This window comes from Molothrus ater, chromosome 1 (assembly GCF_012460135.2).
Source record: "Molothrus ater isolate BHLD 08-10-18 breed brown headed cowbird chromosome 1, BPBGC_Mater_1.1, whole genome shotgun sequence".
Lineage (NCBI taxonomy): Eukaryota > Metazoa > Chordata > Aves > Passeriformes > Icteridae > Molothrus > Molothrus ater.
The window spans coordinates 86,495,534-86,521,713 of NC_050478.2; the positions used below are offsets into that span (position 1 = coordinate 86,495,534).

General features: G+C 38.6%; 1 protein-coding gene across 2 annotated transcripts in view; it reads left to right on the forward strand.

The window, feature by feature from the left end:
• The window catches only part of FHOD3 (formin homology 2 domain containing 3), a 377,016-nt gene that overhangs the window by 335,467 nt on the left and 15,369 nt on the right, over positions 1 to 26,180 (forward strand). The window contains exons 24-30 of one of the 2 annotated variants that reach the window (XM_054515024.1): positions 9,252 to 9,442; positions 11,028 to 11,220; positions 16,667 to 16,696; positions 19,244 to 19,415; positions 21,422 to 21,583; positions 22,027 to 22,103; positions 22,375 to 22,412. In XM_054515024.1, coding sequence (XP_054370999.1) covers positions 9,252 to 9,442; positions 11,028 to 11,220; positions 16,667 to 16,696; positions 19,244 to 19,415; positions 21,422 to 21,583; positions 22,027 to 22,103; positions 22,375 to 22,412 — 863 coding nt within the window. The remainder of the gene's footprint in view (positions 1 to 9,251; positions 9,443 to 11,027; positions 11,221 to 16,666; positions 16,697 to 19,243; positions 19,416 to 21,421; positions 21,584 to 22,026; positions 22,104 to 22,374; positions 22,413 to 26,180) is intronic. The other variant, XM_036404996.2, reaches the window with a different exon arrangement.

Here is a 26,180-nt window from a genome sequence, read left to right on the forward strand (position 1 = left end):
CAATAACTTTCTAAGGGAATGAAAGATTTCTCCTAGAAAAATGTTATTTCATGAGCCATAATTCTCATTATGTGCATCAAATAGAGGAATGATTTCTTTTCCAAAGGCCACCTTATTTGGATGTTGGGAGAGGAGCTGGAGAGTGTGGGGGTAAGCGACTCTGTTTGCTCCTACAACCCAGGACATCTGTATAATACAATACTTTATTTTTAACTGCAAAAATGAAATCTTCTTTTGGCTTCTAGTGCAGTTCATGCAACAATGAATTCATAATCTTTTTTTTTTTCTGCTGTTCAATTTGCTGGTTTCAGGAATTACTGTCTGAATATACTGAGCAGCAAAAATATTTTTTATTTCTAATGAACAGAATAACTTGGGTTGGAAAGGATCTCTGAAGATCATATGATCCATCACTCTTTTCAGTGCAAGACCAGATTAAACTAGGCTGCTCAGATCTTTGTCTAAGTCTTAAATGATCCTTTTATATCTTTTGTTTATGAAACCATTTTCACACTTTTCCTTCATCTTATTTTTTAGAATGTGTTAAACAATAGTAAGACCAGTATCCCAGCCTCTCCTTATCACTGTCAAATCTTACTGTTTTTGTCCACTCTGCTACCTTTTGTTAGATGTTCTGAGGTTTTCTCTGTGTTCTTTGACTGCTGGTACCCTTTGGACACCCATTGTCCCAGTGCAGTTCCCAAGGACAGCCAGGCAGTCTCCTGAGCTGACCGAGCATTCAGAACTCCCAATGGAGTCAGATGCTGCCGTGCACTCTGCACTGCATTGCAGTCTGCAGCAGTGACCATGATCTGCTGAAGAAGATTTACTGCTTATCTCTCAAACCCCTGATGATCTTCAGTCAGGACTAATCTGAATAATTTCCTGCCATCTGTAGATTTTACCCTCTGGATGTGCTTCCTTGTTTCCAGATAATTTTGAAATACAAAGTAGAAACCATGAGACGCCTGCTCTTAGCCCTGTCACCAAATGAGAATCAATGTGTATTCCTTCTTTTCTTTTGCTCTCTTAACCTCACAATTCATAGGTGGCCTCACATGAGTCCCTTGAAAAGATTTTGAAATTTAATTTTCTTACTTAGTCCTATCCATTTGCTATTTTATAAACATTCAGAATATAGTGGTTATTTTTACGTATTAAGTTTCCTGTCACTCATCTTTTCAGCCAAGGTACCAGATGCAGTAACAAAACCTGGACCTCTGCACCAACTTTGCTGCTTTTCTAGGAACAGGCAAAACTTCCACTATCCTTTTATTCTCTAAGTTACCAAGTATAGTTTCATACATGTTCATGTTCATTTTAGCCAGTGCTTCAATTTCTAGATTTTAATTGATGTCATAATTACTGTATTCTACTTGTTTAGTTCTTTGTAAGATATCATCTCTCTCCAACATGTATTTCTGCTAGTAAGGTTTCAAACCTTACTATCAGTTCACATCTCTTAAAAATATAACACAGAAAAAGGAAAGGAGCACCAGAGTAGTTTTTTCCTCAACATCCTCTGTGGTGAAGCTGGATGAAAATAAGTAATCTTGCTTCCCTTCCCTAATTTTTGTCTTCCTCAGTTTCTTTCTCCCCAGTGATCCAGGACCTCCTACATTTTTTTTTTTTTGGTACCATAAAGGAATTTGTGGCTTTTCTTTTATATCCTTAGATATTTTCTCTTTAGATTCCATCTCTTTTCTCCTAGTTTTCCTCTTGTACAGCCTATGTTTAGGCTCTGGTTTATTGCCTTCAGTGAGTTTGGTTTCTCATGTTTGGAAGATTTTAACTTTCTATTGCGTTTTTGGTTTTAATTTGAGTGATTCTTACTTTTTTAGCATTTAGGTATATTGGTTTCTCATTTCCTGCTTCTTCCCTTTGCTAAGAAGTTATTTCCCTTTTTTCTTAGATTGGGATCAAAATTCTCACCACCATGTATGGTATTCTCCCAAGTGGTTCTTCTATTTTTCAATCATAGAAAGTGGAAGAAAGCTTAACCTACTGCTGTCACTTAAAAAAAATTTAGGTCTAAGAGCGTGCAAAATTGAGCACAGTCTTTCAGTCTGTGGTTTGCTGATCCAGTGGCCCTGCCCAAAGCGGACGAAAATCCAAAAAGGCCAGACAAAATCACATTAAGAGAAATTATAGCCTTAACCTTCCCCATGTCGCCCAAGGTCTCCCTCCTTGGGATGTTCCTGCATGTGTTAAACCACTGATGGATTTCTGTAACAAGCTCTATTCCCACTTGATCATAGCTGCCACAAATCAGAGAGTTAGGATGTGGAAGCCATCCAAGCTGCCCTCTTCAAGGGAATGTTCACAGACAAGGCGAAATCTTGGTTTAGGAAAGCTGACAGGAAAGGAGAACTAATATATCACTGTGGATTAGGCTGTATTTTGAGCTCTGTTTTGCCTACAAACATCTTTCAGAAACCACAAAGGCTAAACAATTTCCATCCTGTAGATAAACAGAGATGCCCCTTCCCCTGAAATGCACATCATAGAAGAATTTCCTGAGCGTTAGTTCATGAAAAAACCCAAAATCATAAAGAAAACAGGCTGCCCCACCAAAAAGGAGCTAGAAAGACCAGAAACAAAATGGTATAGTTATTGCAAAACTTGTGGCTTTTTACTGAAGGACTGGAGTCATAAATAGCACCAAAAAAAAACCACACAAGTGAAAAAATTAGAGAAAAAATACAATTCTAGATGAAAAAAAGCATTTATAAAGTCACGCACAGCACTGATTATTTAGTATCACATTATTAAAATCACTTGTCTTTTTTATTTTCTTGATATTTTAAGTTGCTTTTTCACTGAAGTTGTACCAAAACTGGTGTACCCAGTACTGAAGCAGACCCTCAGATTTCTGCAGTTAAGATCGAGTGTTGTTCCTAGAAATTTCCTTAAGAAGTGGTTGCCTCAACCCCAATATCTCCTCTGTTAGTGAATAAAAAATGTGTCCATATTAAAAATGTTCATCTTCTCTCTCTTACCCAGAAATATTTCCCCTGTGCACCTGAAAACTGGCCAGCTCTGTAGATAAACTATAACTGTCATTTTCTTCCCCTGATTTTAATTGACTTACAGGATGTCAAATTTCTGTCTGTTTTTTTACCCCTGCAGCAAGACACTTGGGCACAGGACACTCACAGCTACTAAGAAGTGGAGAAGCAGGCAGGCTTTTAAAAGTAAGAAATAGGAAATGTTAGCAACACAGGAGGGGACAAGGACTGCTGTTAGGAAAGAACGTAGGATGAGCCTAAGGCATACACAGGGGAGAAGGAAGCCTGCAGCAGCCTGCCCTCCAAGGACCTTAGCAGGGAGGCATAAGGAGGCAGGAGCTGGCTGGAACAGAAGTGATATTTGACATGCTGTAGCTTCCGCCTGATACAGTGGAAAGCAGAGAAAGGATAAAAAAAAAAAATTAAAAAAGGTAGGGAAAATCATGTTGCCTCCTGTACTCTTTCAGTGCGGTTTCTCATGTCTCACTTGACAGAAAGTATTTGTGTGCAGTTATCATTCAAGTATGTTTTCCCTACATTATTTCAAACAAAAATAAATGCCAAAAGTCAAATTATTTTCCATGGAAAAAAAGTCCAGGAATGCAAGGTTTCTTGCAGTCATTCCTTGTGATGCCAGCAGCTGCCTCAGATCATGGCATGGGCTAGCAGGAGCAGAGGTGAAAGCAGAGCAGGCAAAGGCAGATCCTGTCGGCTACAGAGCATACTGGGGCAAGGGGAAAGGAGTTTCCATGGCAAATGAGACTTTGAGGTTGTGTCTCAAAGAGAGCAGATGAAGTTTAGCACACGTACCTGATGGCACTGTGGTGTTTCAATAACATTCCAGGTGATATGACTGCAGGAATTGTTGCAGGTGACATAACACTATCTGAAGGGACCTACGTCACCACTGCCTGATATGGCTCTCCTTTATCCCAGATTATGGGAACTGCCATACAGCATCTGCAAAAAGATCCCATTTAGTTAGGATATTGTTCAATGAAGCAAAATGCAATAGAGATGGGTGTACAATTGGGCAGACTCATCTGGTCATACCTCAGTAAGCACCTCTGCCATCTCTGTCCTGTAATTTTTCATTAGTGGGTTGATTCAGGTGCTCTCATTTCCAAAATTATTTTCACAGAATGCCACTTCTTACCCAGGAATTAGAAATGTCTGAGCAGAACCTTCTTTATATATTGCTTGCTTAAGAGAGCTGGCATCTATCTTGGTTAAAATGCATGCCCACAGTGTGCAAGTCAGACTAACAAGGGTCTTGGGATAATTCTTGTGACACTTGGTGAAGGAAACCAGTCTGGAAATATTAGAGGAGACAGAGTTTTGAACATACGCCACAGAAGGTCGCTGCTCTCAGATGACAGTGTGTTTGCAAGGAGCAATTCTCAGAATTTCCTTTGGCACTGAACCAACTCAGGAAAAGAGGAAGATTTCATGTTCCCTGCCAGAACGCATCCCTGTAATAATGTGAGAATGAACGGTCTGACCCTAAATTATAAACAGCTCAGACTAGACTGTGGTCTGCTGCAGAAACTATCTTGAACTTTGAAAAGAGAAAGCTTGTGTGTGGTTATGTATATCTTTCTATGAGGTACAATAAAATAGTTGTCATTTTATTGTGCATTTAAGACAACATGTCATTGTGAAAGCATCAATCTTCTCTTAAATGCACCTTGTGACTAAGAAAAAATGCAGAAATCCAGGTCTTCCTTAGAAAATAACTGGATTTTATATGTTCACCACTAAAAGAAGCAAGCTATACCAATAAACAATAGAGTATCAAACAATAGAAATCTTATACAAGCATGCCGAGGCTATGTAATAAGTTATTCACTGGCCTTCAGAACAAAACTTTAGATACAGTGATTTTGAAAATAAGTCTTTCATCAGTTTCCATTCATTTACTTTTTTTGGGGTTTCTGCTTCAATCCACTTGTGACATCTTTGACCCTGTTGAAGAGCTGAATGTTAACACAGGAGGCAGGAAACGTGAGTGTATTTAGGTGCAGCATCTTTGACTTTAGGATGGTTTTGTATTTGCAGTGGGAGAGCTTAGCCCAAAGACTAGAGGAGATTTAGCTGGAAAAGGGAACGTGTTTGTAAAGCACATTCCAGCTAAGGGAAAGCTGAAGAAAAATGACCTCTTATCTCACAGTGGCTGCAGTTGTTTGCAGTGCATGGCAGTGCATACCTGGAAGTGTATATGCTGCTCTGGGGAATATATAGTGGAAGGCACTTCAGGTTTGAACTACTGCATTTAATTCCCAAAGCAGCCATTCCTCTCTCTCCCAAAAAATAATAAAGCGTGCAATTCCTGTGTTGCCATGAGGTATTTGTGGCCACACAGAGGAATAAAACCCCAACTCAAAGACCTGAAAGGCTCCCTGATCCATGTCCTGCCTGAATGATTGGAGCATGGTGTAGTATTTCATGAATGAGAAAGTTTTAAACTTTTATACATGGCATGTGATATTGGACGGAGTTGAACTTGAAAAAAATAGGCCTTGTAAGGACCAATGTTCAGGGAACCAGAACAAGCAGGGAAGTAAATGCTGAGCCATTTGATGGTGGTGGCAGTTTTTGAGTCAGGTGAAAAACAGTGAGAACAGAAGCTGTTTGTTCTGGTGTGTTTGTTTGTAGGTCTGTCACGAGGTACTGAATTCTCAGCCCAGTGGAATGAGAAACTTGGTAGAATTCTTTTTATTTTTGTTGTTTATGGAAAAGTCATCTGCTTCTATGGTAGCAAGCAGTAAATAATGATATAAAGTGATTAAAGTGAGAGCTGCTGTTTCTGGCATGTGGTTGGAAGGTTTTATTCTTTGGTCTGAGTCATTTGTGCAAAATGTGGTGTTGTGTTAAATTGAAAAATAGGTTTTTAATTCTAAAGTTGCCCATTAGTGAGTTTAGGGCAGTGGTTTGCTGAGGCTTACTCTGAGGGGCTTTTATCACATAAACTGGCATTTACATTCTGCTGGCATATACTGTCTCTGGTTACTCCCCTCTGATCAAACAGTGTCTATAAGGCACTTCCCAGAAAACTGAACAGTGGGCCTAGCAAGAGATTTCACAGATACCAATACTTCTGAATATTTTTTAGCTAGTGTTAGTGTTATGGAGAGGAACCTGGCCAGAGGAATGAGGAACATATCAAATATGTCCCAGAACCATTTAGAAAGTTGCTTTTTTAAATTAGTTTACAAATTAAAATAAACATTTCATAGCATTTGAAAGAAAGGATTTTCCTATTTTGCATAACAGCCTAAGACCACTCATTCTCTTTCCCACAGAAAAGAACATGTATTAATTTAAAAAAAATTAGCAGAAGGTATCTATTCTGGCAGCAAGCTGCATGTCTTTTGCACATATATGTGCTGAGGAGGAAGAAGAATGTATGTTTCCACCTTCCTCCAAATCCTCGTGCCAGGTACAATATCTGCACAGTACTGTCCAGCAAGAAAGCTGTACTGACTATTTCAGATTACTGCTTCCTTTTATTCAGTGGAGCATAGTTATAAAATAATGCCACAGCAATTCTTGTCTGAGTACCTCCTATGCTGAGCTCTCCTGGAGCCACAGCTCACCTGAGTTCCTTCTTAGTTCCAGCATGACCATCCACCTGCAGGCAAGAATTGGTGCATCTTTTGTTTCAAGAAAGAAAGAACAAAAAAGAGGATTCATATTTCTCTACTATTATACATCATTACTTCCTTTAGTGAAGTGTTGGAATTAAGCACATAAATCAGAAGGTGCAATCCATGATCCCTTAGCAATGCTATGTGAACTGGTAAAGAGGTAGTGTGGTATTACAAATGCCTTTTTATGTTTTCTTTATGCATAACATATTGAATAATTGCCATTATTACCCCACACAAGTTTTTGTTCTCCTTATCATATGAACGTGTTTGGGGATGTCTTGTAGTTGAGATTTCTCATCACGCTTACTGTTACATTTGTATATAATATCCTAAGCAGAACCACAGACCTGGAGCAGACTGAAAAGTGATGGATTCTGTGTCTACACACAAAATGGGCACTGGTGAAATAGCATTTCTTAAAGTCTCAGGTGGGGTACCTGATTGAATCCGAGAAAAACTGGAACTTTAATATTTCACATGAGGATGTTTTTCTGCAAGTATATTCCTTTCTGTCCACAAGCAAGTGACCAAACAGTAGAGAGCTGGCAGACGGAGATTCCGTGGAGGTTTGGCACATTCTGTCAGGCACTGTACAGTTTGCCTTTGGGGAATACACCGGTACATTATCCTGTACTGGAGTTCCTACTTTACTCCTTCCAGGACTCTACAGCTCCTGCTCGAGCACACCTGTGCTCTACAGAGGTTTATTCCAGGAGAATTCAGGTGGTGTTCTTCTTACTGCAGTCTCCTTAGGATTTCCATAGAGGACTGAATTTTTGTTTGTGCTCAAAAACTCATGAGTGTCTTGTAGCCCAACCTGCCTGCCCCCATCCCCTGCTGGAACGTCCCACTCCTGTGATTGTGCTGACTTGCTGACTGTTGGCAGATTTCAAGGGGCCAGGAATTCACCACATTCCCTCCAGATTTGTTGTTCTCCAAAGATGTTTCTTGAACCCCTACAGGCCTGAAGCTCAGACCTTTTTGATTGATTAAAATAAAACTCATTCTGCCATAAAATGTCATGAGTTTAAATTTCTCAGCTACAGAGGCTGAGATGCTTCCTCACCCAGGCTGGATAATCTTACTGAGAAGGCCTAAACCTTGTCTTTTTTTTTTCCTTAACAGGAATGCTAGTATTTTTCTCCATGTGTGTTTTAGGTACACCATCTGTGGAGAACAGCAATGTGTTTATCATCAACAGTGAAAATACTGACCTGGAAAAGACTTCTTTTTTTTTTTTTCAACATATGCATTGATATGGATATAAGGAAAGCAAATACCCCACAGCTGCTCCGCCTGCAGGGCTTTTCTGAATAGCAGAGTGGATCAAAGGATTTTTCTATTTCCTTGGGAAGAGGAAAAATTCATCACTTTATAAATCACAGCATAAACAAATCAAATCAATACCAGGAGCTTTTTAATAATAATGCATTTCTTATGGCTATTCTCAGTATAGGTCTCAGCAGTGGATGCTGCACACAGCTAAGAAGAATGAAATAAAACCTACCCCTGACACTGGTTTTCATTTAGCATTAAGGAATTAACTGCAGTAGGAGACTGTAACATCCCAAGCACTGATGTGTTTAGAATCTGAGAACTAAGTCTGTACTTTATAGCTTCAGTTCATCTGAACTGTGAAGTGGTATTATAAAATCATTTTTTCCTTTCTCCAGAATTCCATAACATGGGTAGTTTTATTTTTCTCATCTGTTGTGTGCTGTGGCTGGGTCGTTGATGCACTTTGTTTAGTTGTTAGCAGCACGTCCTGAGTGTCTCCTGTAAGAGTATCATGATTTGAACACCTTTTTTGGTTGATGAATAAAGGAGAAGCTCTCCCTCACCTTCTGTGGAATGTGTTGGCCTCTATCCTGATGAATGTTACTGTAAGGTGCAATCATTTATTTTAACTGTGTTGAGAGACTTTCAGAGTCATTATATGATCTTGTTACAAGCCAGTAAATTGGTATTGTATATCAAGGGATGAAAGTTAGTGCTGAGATCACTAAATAACACATACTTTCAATAGAGCTTTAAAAAATTCTGGCCCATGAATTTTGTGATTAGAACTAGATCATCTATTAACAAGTCAGTGCATGACTAGGGAATAGATCCAAGTACTTCCTAAAATGGAGAATGCTTGGCGGGGTACAACAGTGAGCAGTAAACAGGGTATAAAAAGCTTTGAGTAGTAGAGAAAAGGATTAAGAAAAAGAGAAAGTTTTGTATTACCTCAGAAAGAACTGAGTCATGCAGTTGCTTGGTGCAAACATGAAGTTATTAAGCAAGGGAAAAAACACATCACAATATTTTTTTTTTCCCTTCTTTAGATGTTAGGCCTCCAAGAATAAAACCAAATATATGTGTATGGGTATTTCTTTGTTTGCAGTTTTTCTTTGCTAGCATTACGTGCCTAGACATAGTGTGATAGAGAAAGCTATTTTTTATTGTTTACTAATAATTAATAATGTGAATTGATGTCATGCTGCCACTACCTTGACTCTTTCATATACACAGATTGCATTGCTTGGATATCCAGGTATACAACTGCAGTGTTTTCACTTCAAGTGTTACCTTTTCCTTTCTCTTTTTCCAGGTTGACTTTGAACAACTCCAGGAAAACTTGTGTCAGATGGAAAGACGGTGCAAAGCATCATGGGATCACCTTAAGGCTATAGCAAAGCATGAAATGAAGCCAAGTCTAAAGCAAAAAATGTCTGAGTTCCTTAAAGACTGTGCAGAAAGAATCATAATTCTGAAGATTGTTCATAGAAGAATAATTAACAGGTACAGAATTATACTGGTGACAGCAATACCTTGATAGTAAATGACTTGATAAAATTATAAGTTATGACATCATAAATATATGTGTTTTGTAAGTGTTTAATGCCCATTCCTGCAGGAAATGTTGCTGGGTTGTATGTGGTGCATATTTTGTTATAGCCTCCATTTAAGAAACACCCCCACTCCAGAAATTTCTATATTTTTGATTTAAAAAAAGCAATCACCCAGGCAATCATTTATTACCAAGGTGCAATAACTGTCTTTTGCCTCCTAGTCCCCAAAAGCTAACAGCTTTATAGATAAGTTGATTGATCTTCTGTTTATCCTTGGAATTCTTTTAAGGAGACTTGACTTACTGTCTGATAAACAAGAGCAGACTGTAGCAAAAAAAATTAAATTTTCTTGACAAATTCATCATATGCAGAAGCTGTAATCAGTCTTGTACAATGAGTTCTTTTGTTGGCAGAACCACTCCTATTTGCAAGATCTTCGACTATGTGTTTTATGCTTATACCAGCTGAAGACAGATTTAAGATTCCTCTCCCTAGGATTTGCAGTTGAGTTTAATGAAACTGTGAGAAGTTTTTCAACTTCTGGATAATTTCCAGATTGCTGTGGTCAAAATTAAGAACTGGATTCCAAATTATCCCAAATTTGTGGGTATACACTTGAGAAGTTGATTCAGTTCTTCTTTCATTTTTGTAATGACTTAGTGTTTATGCCTCAAGTAAGCCGAAATCCCAATTGCAATGGAAAGGAAGTGAATTCATTAGATTCCTGTTGTGTTTATCATATGCATTGTGCAGGTAAAAAAAATATCAACTTTCTCCTCTGATAGCCTGCAACTGCTATGATAGTTTTTAAAAATGTTTTCATATACTTGCACCTTTCTAAGATTGGGAAGACTTTTTGTCCTCAGGGATGTAGATGTAGTTAAAAGGAATTCCCATACATTTTTACACATTCAGTGTGCTGCTGTAAATCATGCAATATAGAAGCAGTATTAAAAACTGCAAATAGTGCAAAATCTCTAAATGCCACAGAAGCAGTAAAACTGTGAATTAAGAGTGTTCCAAACTAACGTACTTGGTAGATAATATAATTTTATGGTCAGTTTTGTGAACCGAAATTCTTTCCTTCTTGTGTTTGCTAGCCTGTAAATCTGCATTCTTCTTGTCTAGACTTTGCCCAAAGTCCTAACAGCCTCTTTGAAGTTGCTTAATACAAATAAACAGAATTGAAACTTAATAAATATTTTTTTCTATAGGAGAAATGAAAGTGGTCATTCACGTGCCAAATTAGTCATATAAAGTGATGGAGTTCCATAAATATTTTATCTCCTGCATCAGCCTGGGAAAGTAGACTAGGATGAAGTTATCATAGGCTAGACTTTCATGGTTTTGATTATAAAACATACCAATGTTATGCAAAGCATCCATGAAAATTCTGTAGCACAAAGGAAATTATGGGAGCTAGTAATGTAATAAATGGACTCAGTGAAATATAGGGTGGTTGTTGTTGTTTTTTTTCCAAGAGACCATCAATAAGGATTTTTTCCCCTTTACATCTATAACTCATTTGTTTCCAGGTTTCACTCATTTTTGTTATTTATGGGCCATCCTCCCTACGCGATACGTGAAGTCAACATCAATAAGTTCTGCAAGATTATTAGTGAGTTTGCTCTGGAGTACCGCACCACCAGGGAACGAGTCCTGCAGCAAAAACAGAAACGAGCTAACCACAGGGAAAGAAACAAGACCAGAGGGAAAATGATAACAGATGTAAGTGGCAAATGGTATCTCCCATAGCATGGATTTTTAAAACTTTCTTTCACTGCATGTGGTATATGAAGTGTTGTTACTCTATTTTTAATTTTAGAGGTCCTTGTGCTGTAAGTAATGAATACTCCTCTATTAGAAGACAAAACTTGCAAGTCCTTGATTGTGTATAATTTCTGCTTCATAAAAATGTATAGGACAAGAACAAACTGAAATTAATTATCCAAAAAGAGCTCCTCTGTGTGCTGCACAGACAGTGTCCAGAATATCTAGAAGACATCAGGAGCCGTGTGTATCTGACCAGCCAAGAATATGAAAAAAAAAAACCCCTAAAAATTATAATCCTAATAGAGAACATAATTTCGGTGATGAATCATTGTAGCTATTTATTTAAGTGATTGCAACCAATTTTTAATGCATTTTTTTTCTCCATCTTACAATATTCTAGTAGTCTTGAGCCTTGACATTTTATTTTTTTATGTCTGTGTATATATATATGGACATACACATGTATTTCATGTGCATTTTTTTCTTAACTTTAAGCACAGACCCAGCCAATTTTATGGTAATAGACTGCTTTGGGATTCTGAAAGGATGGACAAATTTATGTCCACAGTAGATGTTACTCTGTAAATTTTTTGACTGTAAGATTGCATACTCATTGAATAAATTAAAATAAGATTCGTTTTCTCAGCATAATAGGTTTTAAAATCCTCTTTTTATATTTTTTCTATCTTTTTTTTTTAAGTTGATGTAGTTTGACTCAATCCAAGTAGAGTTTTAAGAAGTGCCAGTACTTAATAAAAGTTTCCAGCTGTCTCAAAATCCAGATCTGGAGTCTCGATTAAATGCAAGTGTTTCATTGCATATGAAGCTACCCCTGCCTTTGGCATGAAAAGCCCGAAGCTGATTACAGTTTTATGACTCAGGCAACATGGGTCAATATAAATATATAAATACATATATATGTATTGGGACTGGCATCAATTGAGATTGTATTTAAGTCATTGACTCAAAATCATTTGTAGATCTTTCCTGGCAATATCCTCTTTACATTTGGAAATCTGCCCCATCTCGAGAAAATGTTAAACCTGAATTATTATCAAAGGATTTTTTTTCTGTTGGTGCAGTCTCAGGTTTAGGAAGAGGTTCTGATTTTATACAAAGGGTGTAATATAGTCATTCAAATTTACGAAACTACCACTAGAAAAGTGAAATCATTTTTGCAATTGCTTCTTGGTTTTCCTGATGTGTTTTAAAGGAGACAAAAGACAACATTAACCAATGCATTTTATAAATTAAAATTTTCATTCCCTCACATAGCCTTGACACTTTTTACTAGTTTGAGCAAGACTGAGGTGTAAAGGAATTACTTTTTTCCTACTGTGTTCCTACCATATAATGTAGTTTTTATGTATTATCTGTCCAGAATAACTGCTGTGGCAGGACAAAAAGCTGCAGAAAATGCGAGAGGGAAAGGAGTTCTGATCACTGGCAGCTGGGTTCAGGAAGCAGAGAAATGGGACCCTTTCAAACCACAAAAAGTCTCAGGCTTGACAGTGAGTCAGCAAAGGCCTGAAAATGGAGGGAAGGAGACATCAAGGCCTTTCCAGAACAAAAGTAGTATTGGAGGAAGATCTCTTGTTAAGCTCAAGATGCTGTTGAGATTTGGCAAGAATTATATGCTATCTGACAGTTAGTGTTACACCAAAAAATATCTTACAGATCTTAAAAAAGGAAGTATATTTTGCCTATTCATAATTACAGAACAGTCCTATTAGCTTGAAACCAAAAAGCCTACATGAGTAAAAACCGACAGTCTTTAAAACTGCCCTTACAGGAATGTTCTTTAAGGGAGTTACTAAGGTGGCCACATAGTTATTTCAGAACATAGCTAAATCTCTTTGAGCACAGCCCAGTAATATGGCCTCGTTTACCTTTTATTTGAACTGCACTATATGGTAAAACTGAATTGAAGTTGCATCAGACTATTTGTCACGGCTTCCTCTGACAACTTCAAAGTTATATCTACCTCAGAACAAGTTTCCAAGTCAGCAGGATGGAAGATATTTATGTGTGAAGAATTATGAAAACGTGGAATTTTATTGTAGTTTTGTTTTGGCTGTGGTTTGTATCTGGTCTTGATTTTCTTAGTGTTTTATATTGGAAGGCTTGGAAAGGGGAGATGGATCAGTAATGCATTGACAATGATTCACTAGTTACAAAATACTGATAGAAGAAAGTTGAGATCTTGACATTGGAAAGAAATTCTTCGTAGAAAGTGATTATAATATGCAGTAGTCATATGGAATTTTACTTTCTGTTTTGATCCCCTAAAAGTATTGTACAGTTATTTGAAACTTACCTCCCTGTCCTTTTGAAAGTTTCCTCAGAGTCTCATTTTTATCACCTCACAGTACACTCCTTTTAGGCAGATGGGGAGGGATTCTAACAAAAGCAGGAAAGGAATAAGCCAGAACCAGCCCAGTTCTTTAAGGAGAAGGGCTGTATCTCTCAAACCTTGTTCCCCCTGCAGACTTGGAAGGCAGAGGGTGCTGGCTTGTTGCATGGAGAGTCTGCTGGCTCTTGACATGGAGAACTTACATCAGCTTCAACAACTGCTCACATGGAGAAGGGCTCAGGAGCACAATGGGGAACATTTCCAGTCTTTCTTTCAGCCTTTTACCACAGATATCTTTGTGTTTAGATGTTCTTTAATAGCTGAAGTTGACTGGGCACTGTCAGAGTAAATCTTGGTGAATGTTGTCTGGAGGAGACGGGTAAGAAAAAAAAATAAAACAGTTTTTTGCCACAGTTTCACAGGGAAAATTACCTAGTCTCTGTAACCTTATATCTGGCTTTAGCCAATGATAGCACTCATTTCAGGCACTCTAAAAATAACAAGCAAGCAAAATAGGGAAGAAATGCAATTACAGATGCAAGTCTGAGCTTTTAAATTATTTTAATAATAGTAGGTAATATAAGCATCTGTCTCCCAGATTTATGAAGCTCTGCTTTTCATGATACTTAAGAGTTTCAATTCCAAAATTGCTGTGTAATAGACATAATATTCTGAAACAGCAAATCCACTGCACAGAAATGCGAGCCTAAAGGAAAAATGTGAGGAAGAGAAGGAGAGAGAGCCCAAACTGTCCTGCAACATCTAATATTGAATGACAGAAAAATCAAATGGCCTTTTTTCCTTCAAGTTAACATCTTGTGTCTGCAAGTGGTATTCAGTGTACCAATATTCTTTCACTGCTTTTTGATAATATTACATGTTAAAAAAATCCTAATTTATTGCTATTTCTCAGTGGTTTTTATAATGATGAAATAAAGAAGTAAATACAAAATAGAATGTACACACCAGGGTGAAGGGCAGATTTCCTTGTGAAACATAAGGTTGGTTTGTTTATTTTGCTGCTATTATTTCCGTTGTCAGTATTTGCTAGAGGCAAATGCCTCTTCAGACATGGGAATATGAAGGGAATGGTGAGCTATTCTTCCTGTGCACTGGAGTAGCTTTGGGTGTAGGACAGTGGTTCCAGGAGTGTGTGTTCTCCATGTGGAGCCAGAGGTAGAGAAATGGTAATGCCCAGGTACTGGAGATGGGCAAAGTCAAGCAAAGAAGTGCCCTTAAAGTGAGTCCACAGCAAATCATCCTAGCTGGATTAAATGGGCTGGAAGGCCAGCAGCTGGGCCTTTACCTTGTAAAAAGCTAGCTTGATACAAAGTAATACTATAAATATGCTTTTGTTTGGAGCACAGTCTTTGTAATGTGTGTTCTCTAGTATGTTATCTTGCCCTGACTGCCTTTTTGTATTGTTTAGCTTAATTTACTCTTCTGCTGCCCTTTACTTATTAGCTGAATGTACAGAATGATGTGATAGATAGATAGATAGATAGATAGATAGATAGATAGATAGATAGATAGATAGATAGACAGACAGAGAGATAGATAGCTATAATAAATGATAAATAGATATAGATGATAGAATACAAGATTGTTTGTATTTCCTATTCTTCTTTCTGTTTCTTACTCATGACAAAAAGTGAACAGTGGTCCTCTTCAGAAAAATTGCTTTATAGAGTGACTCCCTGCCCCCCAGGGGACAGAAAAAAGACAAACAGACAATTTTAGTGCAAAGGGAACATACCTGCTATGGTCTCTCTGCAAAACACACTGCCTGTGTTTCTGTCAGTACCACTGTGTCCAAATTAGAATAAGCATCTCACTCTTTGCATAAAACATACCCTTAAAAAGTAATGTTAATGTGCTGCTCAGCAGTCACAGCTAATCTTCTTATGGAGATTGTGCTGAAACTAAACTGAGGGCCAAAGTAAATCAGGCTTTCATATTTAATGATGAATGTTTCTGGAACAGAATGTATCAATCCCAGACAGAAATCAGAGCTGAGATGGAGATAAGGTCAAAAATGTGTATTAGTAACACGAGGGAGAGGAATACTATTGGAGGAATGCTTCTTCTAAAAAAAAAAAAAACAAAACAAACCCCACAAATTAAAAAAAAGTGCATAAAATTTCTGGACTATGTTTGCACTTTATAAACAATCAAACTGAAAATTATGAAAACAGGGAGCCCAGATACTTGAGAAGCCATGTTTTACTTTGGGAAACTTCCATGTGGGGTATCTTCTAGCCCAGTGAAGAATTCCCAAGGCATTTGGGAATACAGATCTAAATAGTTTTCTAATTCCCTGTAAATCCCCAAATTTAAGAGTACTCCATATCCCACAATATTTTTGTATGTCTGTTGCATTTAATGTAGTGCAACCGTCAAGATCGTTTTAGATGCCTGCTGTCACAGAGGGTGAAGGCCCTGAATAACAATGAATAATTGCATCTCTGATTTCCAGGATCAGGTATCAGGCAGCTACTGGAGAACTTTAAGCATTTATTGAAAGACTACCCAGCATTTGATTTGAGTGCTCTGTTGAATTGGAAGTTGAAAAACCCCAGCTTAAAAAAGGAATTAAAACAAACACTTAAGTGTAGAGAAAAGGAATTGCCAAGAAGTTGACCTCTGCACTGAGAGGAACAGCAGCCAGGACCTCCCTGTGCTGCAGAGCTGGAAGAAGGAGAAGGAGCCCTTCCTAGTGTTGTCAGCTTCCATGGGGCAAACAACCTCATGACTCAAGGGAGAGAAATGGGATGGGTTAGGGGTAGTTTCAGTTCACCATTTCTGTAAGGAAAATCAGGAAATTTCTACATACAGTACTGGCAGGGGCAGAAAAAAAAAAAAAAAAGAAAAAGAAAAGCAAGCTGATTGTCTAAGGCATGAAAATGAACTCCTTATATGTCTTCTATTTTTATGTCCTCTTATTGCATAAACAGTACCATGGTTACCTCTTACTCTGTCATGGCTTGACAGTGCTGTCTTTCCTAAATCTTGCTGTTTGTCCTTCTCCACCTTGTCCTTTGTTTCCAGTGGCAGACCGATGAAGAAGAGGATGTTGAGGTATGATTCTCTGAAAAAGCATGTCATCTCATGTCTCCTGTGTGCTGTGACATCTAATTCCTAACTCAGTATGGACTGCTCAACTCCATCTGCTCAACTGGGACTATGAACCATGACATACTTCTCATACCTTTTTGTCTCAATCATAAGAATAAATTTTTACAGTCAGCTTTAACCATATGCATTCCTGTCCTCTTGAATAAGGAAATCCTTATCTGAGGCCTTAATAATTTTAAGTTTCCTCATTTCTTTTCCTTACTGTCTATAATGTACTGCAAATTCTCCCCATTATCCAAAACATCAGTGATCTAAATGTTATGGATATCATAAGTTACCTTGGGCTACGGATTACCAGGTTAACTTCATACTCCTTAAGCTGTGTAACCCCATATGGTATTCAAAGCATCAGGATATGGGGATGTTAAGCAAATCCTAACTGTTTGCCTTGCAGTGTAAATAGAGAATGAGACGCTACATTCATCATAGAGGTGAGCCATGGAGTAGTTCATGTATCTATCATAAAGTGCTCCTGAAGGTGATGTTCTAGCTAAATTCATAATAAAAGTTTATTGACTTGAGGAGCATCTTTTTTGTAATGCATTTTTTGTTCAGCATTTGAGCTTTCTTCAATTTGCGGAACATAAACAATGTGGCTTAATGCTGTTTCACAGTGGTGGTCATTTTCCCACCAGGCTGGGGTTTGACCAGCAATTTATGGCAACATCGGAAATTAAGGAAATGAAATTAAACTTTTGGCTCTAGAGCTTTGCCCCCCAGTCATGGTTTGTGATGTATAGCTTAGGGCATGGAAAGAAAATTACATTAATTTGCCTGTTTATGCCAACATGTAACTAATCTGTGTGAACAGGAGCTAACAGTTATGTGGAGGCTTTATCCTTTGGAATTTTTTGGAAATTGTATTGATTACTGAACAACGCACTTTGTAAAAGAGAGTAGTCTTAATGTGAAAACGGCATGTCCTTTCATAGGAGTTTTTATCTAATATTTTTCTGTCTCTTAATTTCACATGTGAAACTCTAGCACTTGCATACTTTTCACATCAAAATGTTTCAAGCTAATCTTTTAACAAGAAAACAAACTTCTAGCTATCAAAATAGGTCTTTTGCTGATATATTTAGCTCAGTGCCTTGTAGGGATTATTGTTTTGCTACTCAGTTAACTTGCTATCTTACCCCAAAAAGTCACTATGTTAAAATAGAATCATCTTATCATTGGTTTCCGGATTAAACTTTTTCAATTTGCAGTCTTGAGATGGGGACTTGATCAAAGCTCTGAAAGTAGGGCTCAGTCTTTTCTTTCAATTACCACTCTCTGACAAAGAGCTTTGCAGGTTTGCATCCCTTTAACTAACTGGCTTGATATCATCAAGTGAATAATTAATGTTGTTTATTATGCAAAGGAAGAAGAGAATGCAGCACTTGTCCTTTCATCTGTGCTGAATTAGAGTAAGAAAGATTAAAAGGAATAACAAAACATACTTCTCTGTCTGATGCTGGGCTGATATGAGTGAGAGTACTGAGGTTTATTATTATCTCTTGATGCCTGTTTGCTGTCAACAGGGTCGGTATTTCCTGCAGTCAGGGCTGTATTTCCAATGTGCTTTGACCTTTCTGTAGATAAGAGCACAGTGGTGAATACCAGCATCCAGGCCCTTTGGAGGCAGAGTCTGGGAAGGAAGAGCAGCCCAGCAATGCAAGCCCTTCTCCTTAGGAAGTACCCACTCCTGCTGCTCCCACTCATTCCTAGGTGTTTGTTTTGGTCACTGGTGGGGATGCTACATACCCACACTGTGCGTGCCCAGCTAGTGTAGATGCTGTTGTTCACAAAGTCTGTGGTGACAGGGAAGCAGAGGTCAGACTCCTCAATCTCTTGTAAGGTTTTGTTTGTTCTTCTGACTTCTGACAGCAATTTTTGTGTTTCAGCCATAAATAATTTGTCTGGGTGTTTTGGAACCAGGGACTTTTTAAGTGTTAGTGATAATGTGTATTAAAGTTACTTATAGATAATTGAGTTTTAGAGGAGACTGAGAGTTTTCTGAGCAGCAAGGCAGAGAGGCAGGAGGGAAAGGTGTCTTTTCCTAGACCACTGTCCCCATTTTGCCTTGCTAATGAAAGTTGATTGTACAGAAAAAAAAAGCAATTTCTTTTTTCTGTTGGGTCTCATGCTGTTCCTCTCAGTATTATGCCTGACCCCAGATCAGGCCCAGTCTGGATTGAAGGTTTCAAAGCAAGTCCTTGCTTTGTACCTTTTACTCTCAGACATAAGGTCAAAATTACAAAGCTCAAGCTAATGCATCTGTTCTTTCTCTGACTGTGTCTGCTCCCTGCTGTCACCCTGTTTCAGGTTTATTTCTGGTCAGAGTGAATGCTCTGGGAGAGGAGCAACTGTTGCTGGGCTCTTTTGGGAATAGCCCTACTCCAAACCAAGCCTGGGAGGACACTTCTTTCCTTGCAATTCGCAGTCGAGCCCCTGGCCTATTGTCCATGCTGTTCTCAGTTGACACAACAAATCCTTTTCCTCCCGCAGTCTGGCAAGTTCTCCAGCAGCTCCCCGCCCTGCCAGAGCCAGCCCCAGGGCCTGCAGTATGCCGAGGATGCTGCTGAGCACGAGAACATGAAGGCTGTGCTGAAGACCTGCTCCACGGGGGGGGACAGCACCATGGCCCTCGGCGTCCGCACTCGGAGCCGCGCCAGCCGAGGTGAGCGCCAATGTTTCCTCTTGGCCACCTTTCCTGGGCTATGGTAGCTGCACAGTGACCCAGACGTGGGTCATGAATCCCTTGGGTACCACCTACAGCTGAAAAGGTGGAAGGGGAAGGAGAACATCCCAGTGGTGTTTTCATGATAGAAGTGATTTGAGGCAAGGGGATGAAGAAGAATTTTCCTGACATTTCAAAACAATTTTCCTGATGTTTCACAGCCAGAGTAGGGGTATCAGGAGTCCAAGCCTGCAGAAATTTTCAATTCTCCCTGCATGATGATGGTGACTGCCCACTAACGCACCAATTCTTGTTCTCATCATGTAAGCAAAATGGGCCATCTGGAGAATCCAGGATGTGGTTTTCTCTTTGTTTTCAATAGAAGCAAGTAGAAAGTAGCAATTCAAATGAAAAGACTTTGCAGCATTTTATGAATGATTAGGGAGAAAATGGGTAGGAAAAAGGTGATGTCTTTTAACCACCTCCCTGCTAAACTCCAAAGGTAATGGGTACTTGCATTTGTGTTCCTCTCATCACTCCCATAGTTGCAATACATGGAAGATGGTTTTGGAGTAAAGATGATGCACCAAAATTCAAGTCTTCATTTTCTTACCTGGTATTTCTTCTCCTTCATATCTGGATATCTTACACTTTCTTGATACCTTTTTTTTTGATACAACTGATAGCACATCCACAGCATCCAACTCTAAGTCTGTGTATGTGTAGCTTACTAAGGCTTAAAACCATGGTCCTGGCTAATTCAGAAGTTTCACAGCCCTGGTGTAAGAAGCCAGTCAGCTAAGTAAAGTATGAAGATTAAGTAATTCAAGCTGCACTGCAACAAGCTGAACAGCTGAAGTAACTCACTGAATTCTGATGATCAGGAGAGTGTCCTGACTGTGAGAGTCAGCTTGTGTTCCCCAGAAAAACAGCAGAGGCAAAAGATGGGTGAGCCAGACAAGAGCTTGTCAGATGCACTGTTATAGTAGAACTGCTCCTGAAAAAGCAAGGAGATGAATCAGCTGAGTAAAAGCTTAATCAAAGCTGTTCATGGACTTCAGAGATGTGGTATAAAATGGCCTGGTTGGTGATTTCTAAGCTGCTTGCAATTGTACCACATCCACTCCTGCAAAGCTCACTGTCAATGTTCACACTGCACACTAGCCTTCAAGTAATTTAAAAATAAAATGCACATAGAACTCCATCTGGTCAACTGGAACTACTTGGAGTATCCAGTAGTGGAGGAACCCAAAGATGTGTTACACAATGCTCTGTGGGGTGAGGAGTGCCAGGGCCTTGGATTTGGAAATATGGCTCACTTGTTTGTTTGTTCTTTTAACCAAAATTGCTTTCAGCTTTTCAGCTTGCCAACAACTCTTCCACTCGCAACAGAGCACACACAGTCACTCCAGGACACGTACATCTCTGTGATAGGAAGGTGAATTCTTCATTTGGAAGGGGACTATACATGTCAAACCACACTTTATGCCCTTTTCTTGTCTCCTTTGCACTAGGTTGTGATACAGATGCTCAGAAATTGTTATGTCTCTCTTTCAGTACAAAAGGACCTGTGTTTCTGATTTGCATCAATCTCTAAGATGTGCCATGTCTTCTGGTGTCTTTGTAATAGGAGCAGAGAGAAACATGGTCACACTACATTATCCATCCTTGGCTTATAGGCAGCCTCTAGCAGGCATTTGCCAGTTGTGTGCTCAAGAGCAAGACACCACAGCTTAAAGGAATAGAAAGTGTGTATATAAATATATATATATATATATATTATAATTGTGTTTGAGCTCTTGGCTCTCTCCTGGTACAGCAAAGACGCTGGGCTATTATTTAGAAATATTCTCCATTAAGCAGATTCTTCTTTTTTTTGGTCGAATTGAAGTTGGGATGACTGAGCTGCCTGCTGTAATTTCCAAAAAAACCCAGTTACAAAACCAAAGTGATGCAAGAGACTTCCACTCTTCTTTTCCCTGAATTCACTTGCTGGACTTTTCCAGGCCGTATCGGTTCGTGGAACGCTGGCAACGACGACTCACCGAACGCAACGGATGACGCCGCGGATGAGATCATGGATCGCATCGTCAAGTCCGCCACCCAAGTGCCAAGCCAGCGAGCAGTGCCTAGAGAGAGGAAGCGGTCACGAGCAAATAGGAAGTCGTGTGAGTATAAGGCTATTGAATTGCTCAAAGTAAGGGAATGTGCAAATATTTTATGTATATCGGTGTAGGAACCAGGCCCTGGGTAGGCAGACATGCATTGGGAGTGGCTTGAGTGTGTGCTGATGATTGGCTTATGTTCCTCTTACTGTTGTTTAATCAGTGTTGTATGCAGTGGGTGACTCTGTCTTCTACAGAACTTGAAACATCCTTAGCAGAAGAAGAAGAATGGTTTATGGTGATTTATGACAGTGCTTATGCATAACTAGAGAGTTCAGATCAGGACCTCAGATGGAGACTGCTTAAAATGCTGTAACCTACTGTGAACTGGCATAAAGATTAATAGTTGTGTCTGTAGCTGAACTTATTCATAAAGCAAAAAATAGTTTGAGATATTTCGCCTTTTAAAATCTTTCTCTCTCGTGCTGTATGCTATCTTTCCGCAGCCCTGAAAACAAAATGTCTACTGCTGCTTGGCTGCAAAGTGGTTATAGAGGAGTTTAACTTCCACTGGGAAGAAAAGGTAGCACATTTATAAGGTGGTCTTTCAATGGTGTAGTGTGGCCTTGGGAATGAGCTACGACACCCAAGTTTGAGGAGTTTGGTTTCATGGTTTTGTAAATCCAGTGTTTAAGAGGTGATGAAGCTTTCTGGGTTTGTTTTTTTTTTTCTTAATGTGCAGAAATAATGCAAATACTATGAGAAGGATAACTACCCAAAGAACGTAAGATTTTAGTGTTTAAAATCCTTAACCATATGTGGCTTTTTGACTACCTTTCCATCCATTTTTTTAGCATTTCTGGGAAGTTAGGACAAAGAGGAGACAACAACAGTGAGTGAAAAATGACACAGATTTTCTTTCTTGTGGAGTTGTTCTAACATAATGGGTGATCAAAAACATTTGGTATTTGCTATAAATTAGCATGTGCTGAAAGCATATTCGCTTTACCCAACATGCTAAAAAAGGAACTTATGCATGTGACAAGAGCAGAGGCAAAGTGGACACTCTGGTTAGATGAGCCAGTCTCTAAACAAAGAAAATGAGCTGACACTGGATTGTCTGTCTTACTTTCTGTCATACACTGTGCCTTACCTATCTCTGGCATCACCTGCTGCTACCTACTTCCCCACACAGTTCTGGCATTCTGCACGTGCTGACTGCTGCAGTTGCCTTGTGAAAATCAAATAAATCTCCTGTATGTTTGCCTATTTCCATGCTTTATCCCTATTTCTGTGGTTTATCCCATATTAAAGTATCTCCTCTGTTGGCAACACTGTCTTCATACACACATATACCAAAACCTCTTATTCCTAATTTTTGCCAGGTACTTTTTTTTTCCCTAGGAAGCACTTGCTGCAGAAACAACAAAACAGGATAATGATAATAAAAATACTATATTATTTTTCAATTGAACTGTCTTTTATACTCAGTAAAAGCATTAACGAGGATTAAACATTCAGTAAATGTTTAGGCTGGGACTGATTTCCATTGTAATTAATCATGATAGAATCCAGCTCTTGTGCTTGTTTGTTCTTCAAGATCTGGATGAGACTCTTAAGTGGATTAAAAGACAGTTTCAAAACAAACATAAAGTTCAGTAGTTTAATGTCCCTTTTAGCTGACATGTGCAGAAGCGTGGAAGGAGAATATCCTAACTGAACTGTTTTACTCTGAGAGATAGTCAATATACTTGGATGATGAATTAATTAAGTAGTTTATCTTTTAAATACACTCAACTGGACTGATAATATGACATCTCCAGGAAATTAAGAGAGATCAGCCCTTGCTAATGCATGATATGAGTTAAATGAGCAGAAGATATTCCAATTAGAAACACATAAACATGTAAGAAAGTAGATTTTTAGGCATATCTCAATGATTTAGATTAGCAGACACTACGATATTTATTACCTGTAGAGCAATGAGACCCTATTATCTGATAGGTTTGATTCATCACTTTCAATCTTCAGACTCCCATACACATCTTTTGGCTTTTGCCATGAGCTTGGTATTCAATCTTTTCAGGAACATCAAAGAGAAACTCACTTGAAAGGAATTATTTTCCCTGTGCATCATGTTGCATATGTCTCATTGCTTTCAGTGCACAACTGGAAAACTTGTCAGGCTTACTTAGCATTCAGCAAAGATTTTAGTGAGCATGAACTGAGACACATGGTTTTTAGCAAAATCAGAAACCCAAAATATTTATATGCAGTTGCACTATAAACATTTGCTGTGGTTCCAGCAGAAGGTTCTCATGGGCAGGGATTTTTTCCCGTAAAAAAAAAGACAGCGAAATGTGAAGTAAAAAAAATAAGAAAAAACCCCAAACTAATTAATCAAGTCCTTTATAGCTAGGGGAAAGCAGAAATAGCTTTATGGAAAATGTTGTGTTAAATTCATATTAAATTGTTGCAATGGGAAAATGAGACATCTTGATATGTTAATTTGAAGCATTTTACATTTTGCGGTTGTTGAGCAGTGTGACTGGTATGGAGAGAGCTTGGTTAGGGCATAATGATGTAGAAGAGTTTGAAAGCTCAGGGTAAGCATCAGAACTATAAAATTGGAGGAGGAATAAGGCAGGGAGTCACCTAACAAAAGACAGATTAACATGTCTGTATCTGTTGGTTGAAGATAGAAGGGGTCACTGATAAATCAAGATATGACTAGTAGAAAGGAATTTGTTCAGTGGGAGCTGAAGTGAATTAGAGAAATCTAAGGTACATGGTAAGTGCATAACAACTGAGGTCCTGTGGTGATCTGAAGAGATTCTGTGCTAGACCTTTACATAGTGGAAGATTTTCAGGATAAAATTTGTCATTTAGAAGTACAGTAATCAATTGGAAGTCACTGCCTTATGACAGGTGTTTAGTGACCTGCCTACCAGATACACTAGGGTGGCATTATATCTGAGAAAACATCATTGTAGTTTTATTTGTTCATCAGAAAGCCACAGGACTGAATAAGCCACAGGAACTGAAATGCTCTGTCACCCCCTCAAGGTAATCGTTCAAAGACAGCTTCAAAGGAAGTTGCCATGGGAAGATTCTGCTGTGGGTTTTTTTTTTCCCTCTTATATTTATACTCTGTAAAAAAAAAGGCTCCAGCCACCAGAGATGTCAGTTCAGCACCTTTTAAAATCATAAAAATTAAGTCGAAAATATATTGTTTCTGTTCTTGCAGTCTGAGGACAGCTTCCTGAGAAGGACAGTCTGAGGACAGCTTCCTTCCTGAGAAGGTTTTCTATAATATTATAGAGACGTGTTCAACTTAGCAATGAAATAAAGATAATATAATTAGGATTGTCTGGTTCTCTGGTGAGTTTAGGAAAGCCTTCACAAATGGTGCCATAACAAACAATGAGTGCAAGGGAAAGTTGGGATGAGAAAGTTTTAGGAATCACTCTACTTGATATTCCAAATTTCATAAAGACTAGCAGTATCATCCATAGGATACAATGTTTTACTGACTCATATTTAATTAAAGAGCCTCCCCAAAGCTCCCTAATAGCTAATAGGAAGATACTACTGTTTCCTTACTTGTCCATGCTATCTATCTAAATATAGATCCCTTAAGGGAAAATCAGTCTTCTCAGGATTAGACCCTTGCTGTGGTGCCATCTCTGTGTTGGTCTCATTGAACTGGATGGATCTGTCTCAGGAGAAGGATACAATTCCTATGAGTCAGCATCAGGAAAAATCACTCCAGTTTATTAAACATTAATAAGCATATGGAAAATATTTGCACTAATTCTAGCATATGCTGGGCAACATTTAGAAATGGGTAATGCTTAGAAATTATGAGCAACATTTGTGAATTCCTTAGAAATAAATAGCCAAACAGGGCTATTTATTTCAAAGGAAATAGCTCTTTAAAGATGGCTTGACTGTGCAGCACTGTTTGGATCTAGATCTTCACCTGACCCTGGATGATGAACTATAATGCAGGGCCTGGGTGTGATTGGCATTTGATGATGAGTAGCACACTGATGGTTTTATCAGATGCTGCTGGAGACGCTGCATGGGGAGGCACAGAGTGAGAGGCTTGTTTTATCTCAGAGTGTCTGTGTGTGTGTGCGCAAACTCCTATTACTCTTAGATTTCATTCAAATTTAAAATCTGCTTTAGATTTGAGTTAGAAAAGAGGGTTTGGAACGCATAATAATTGAATCACAATTTAATTTAATATTTTGTGAGATAACATGATCAAACTTATTTGTGATGTTTAAAGAAGAGAGAGACATGGTAATGCCTTGTTCTTTTATCAGGCTTTGAAATCATGTGCTAGCCTAATAATGACAGACTTTTGAGGTATGGAAACATCTCATAAGGATTTATGACTTATTTATGTAATGGCTTGCAGGGAGTAGCAAATACTTGCAAATCATGATGCAGAAATGGGTCTGAGGCACCACTCAAGTAGGTGGAGATAGGAGCTGAGTCAAGTTTACCTGAATCCTAGACAAGTAAACTCAGGACTGGTGGATTAAACTTAACTACAGAACATCCTTGGTCAGGTATTTCATACTGTAAAAGTGAAATAGGAATCAGCCTGGTGTCATCAGGTGCTAAAATGTGGGAAAGAGCTGTGCCAAAG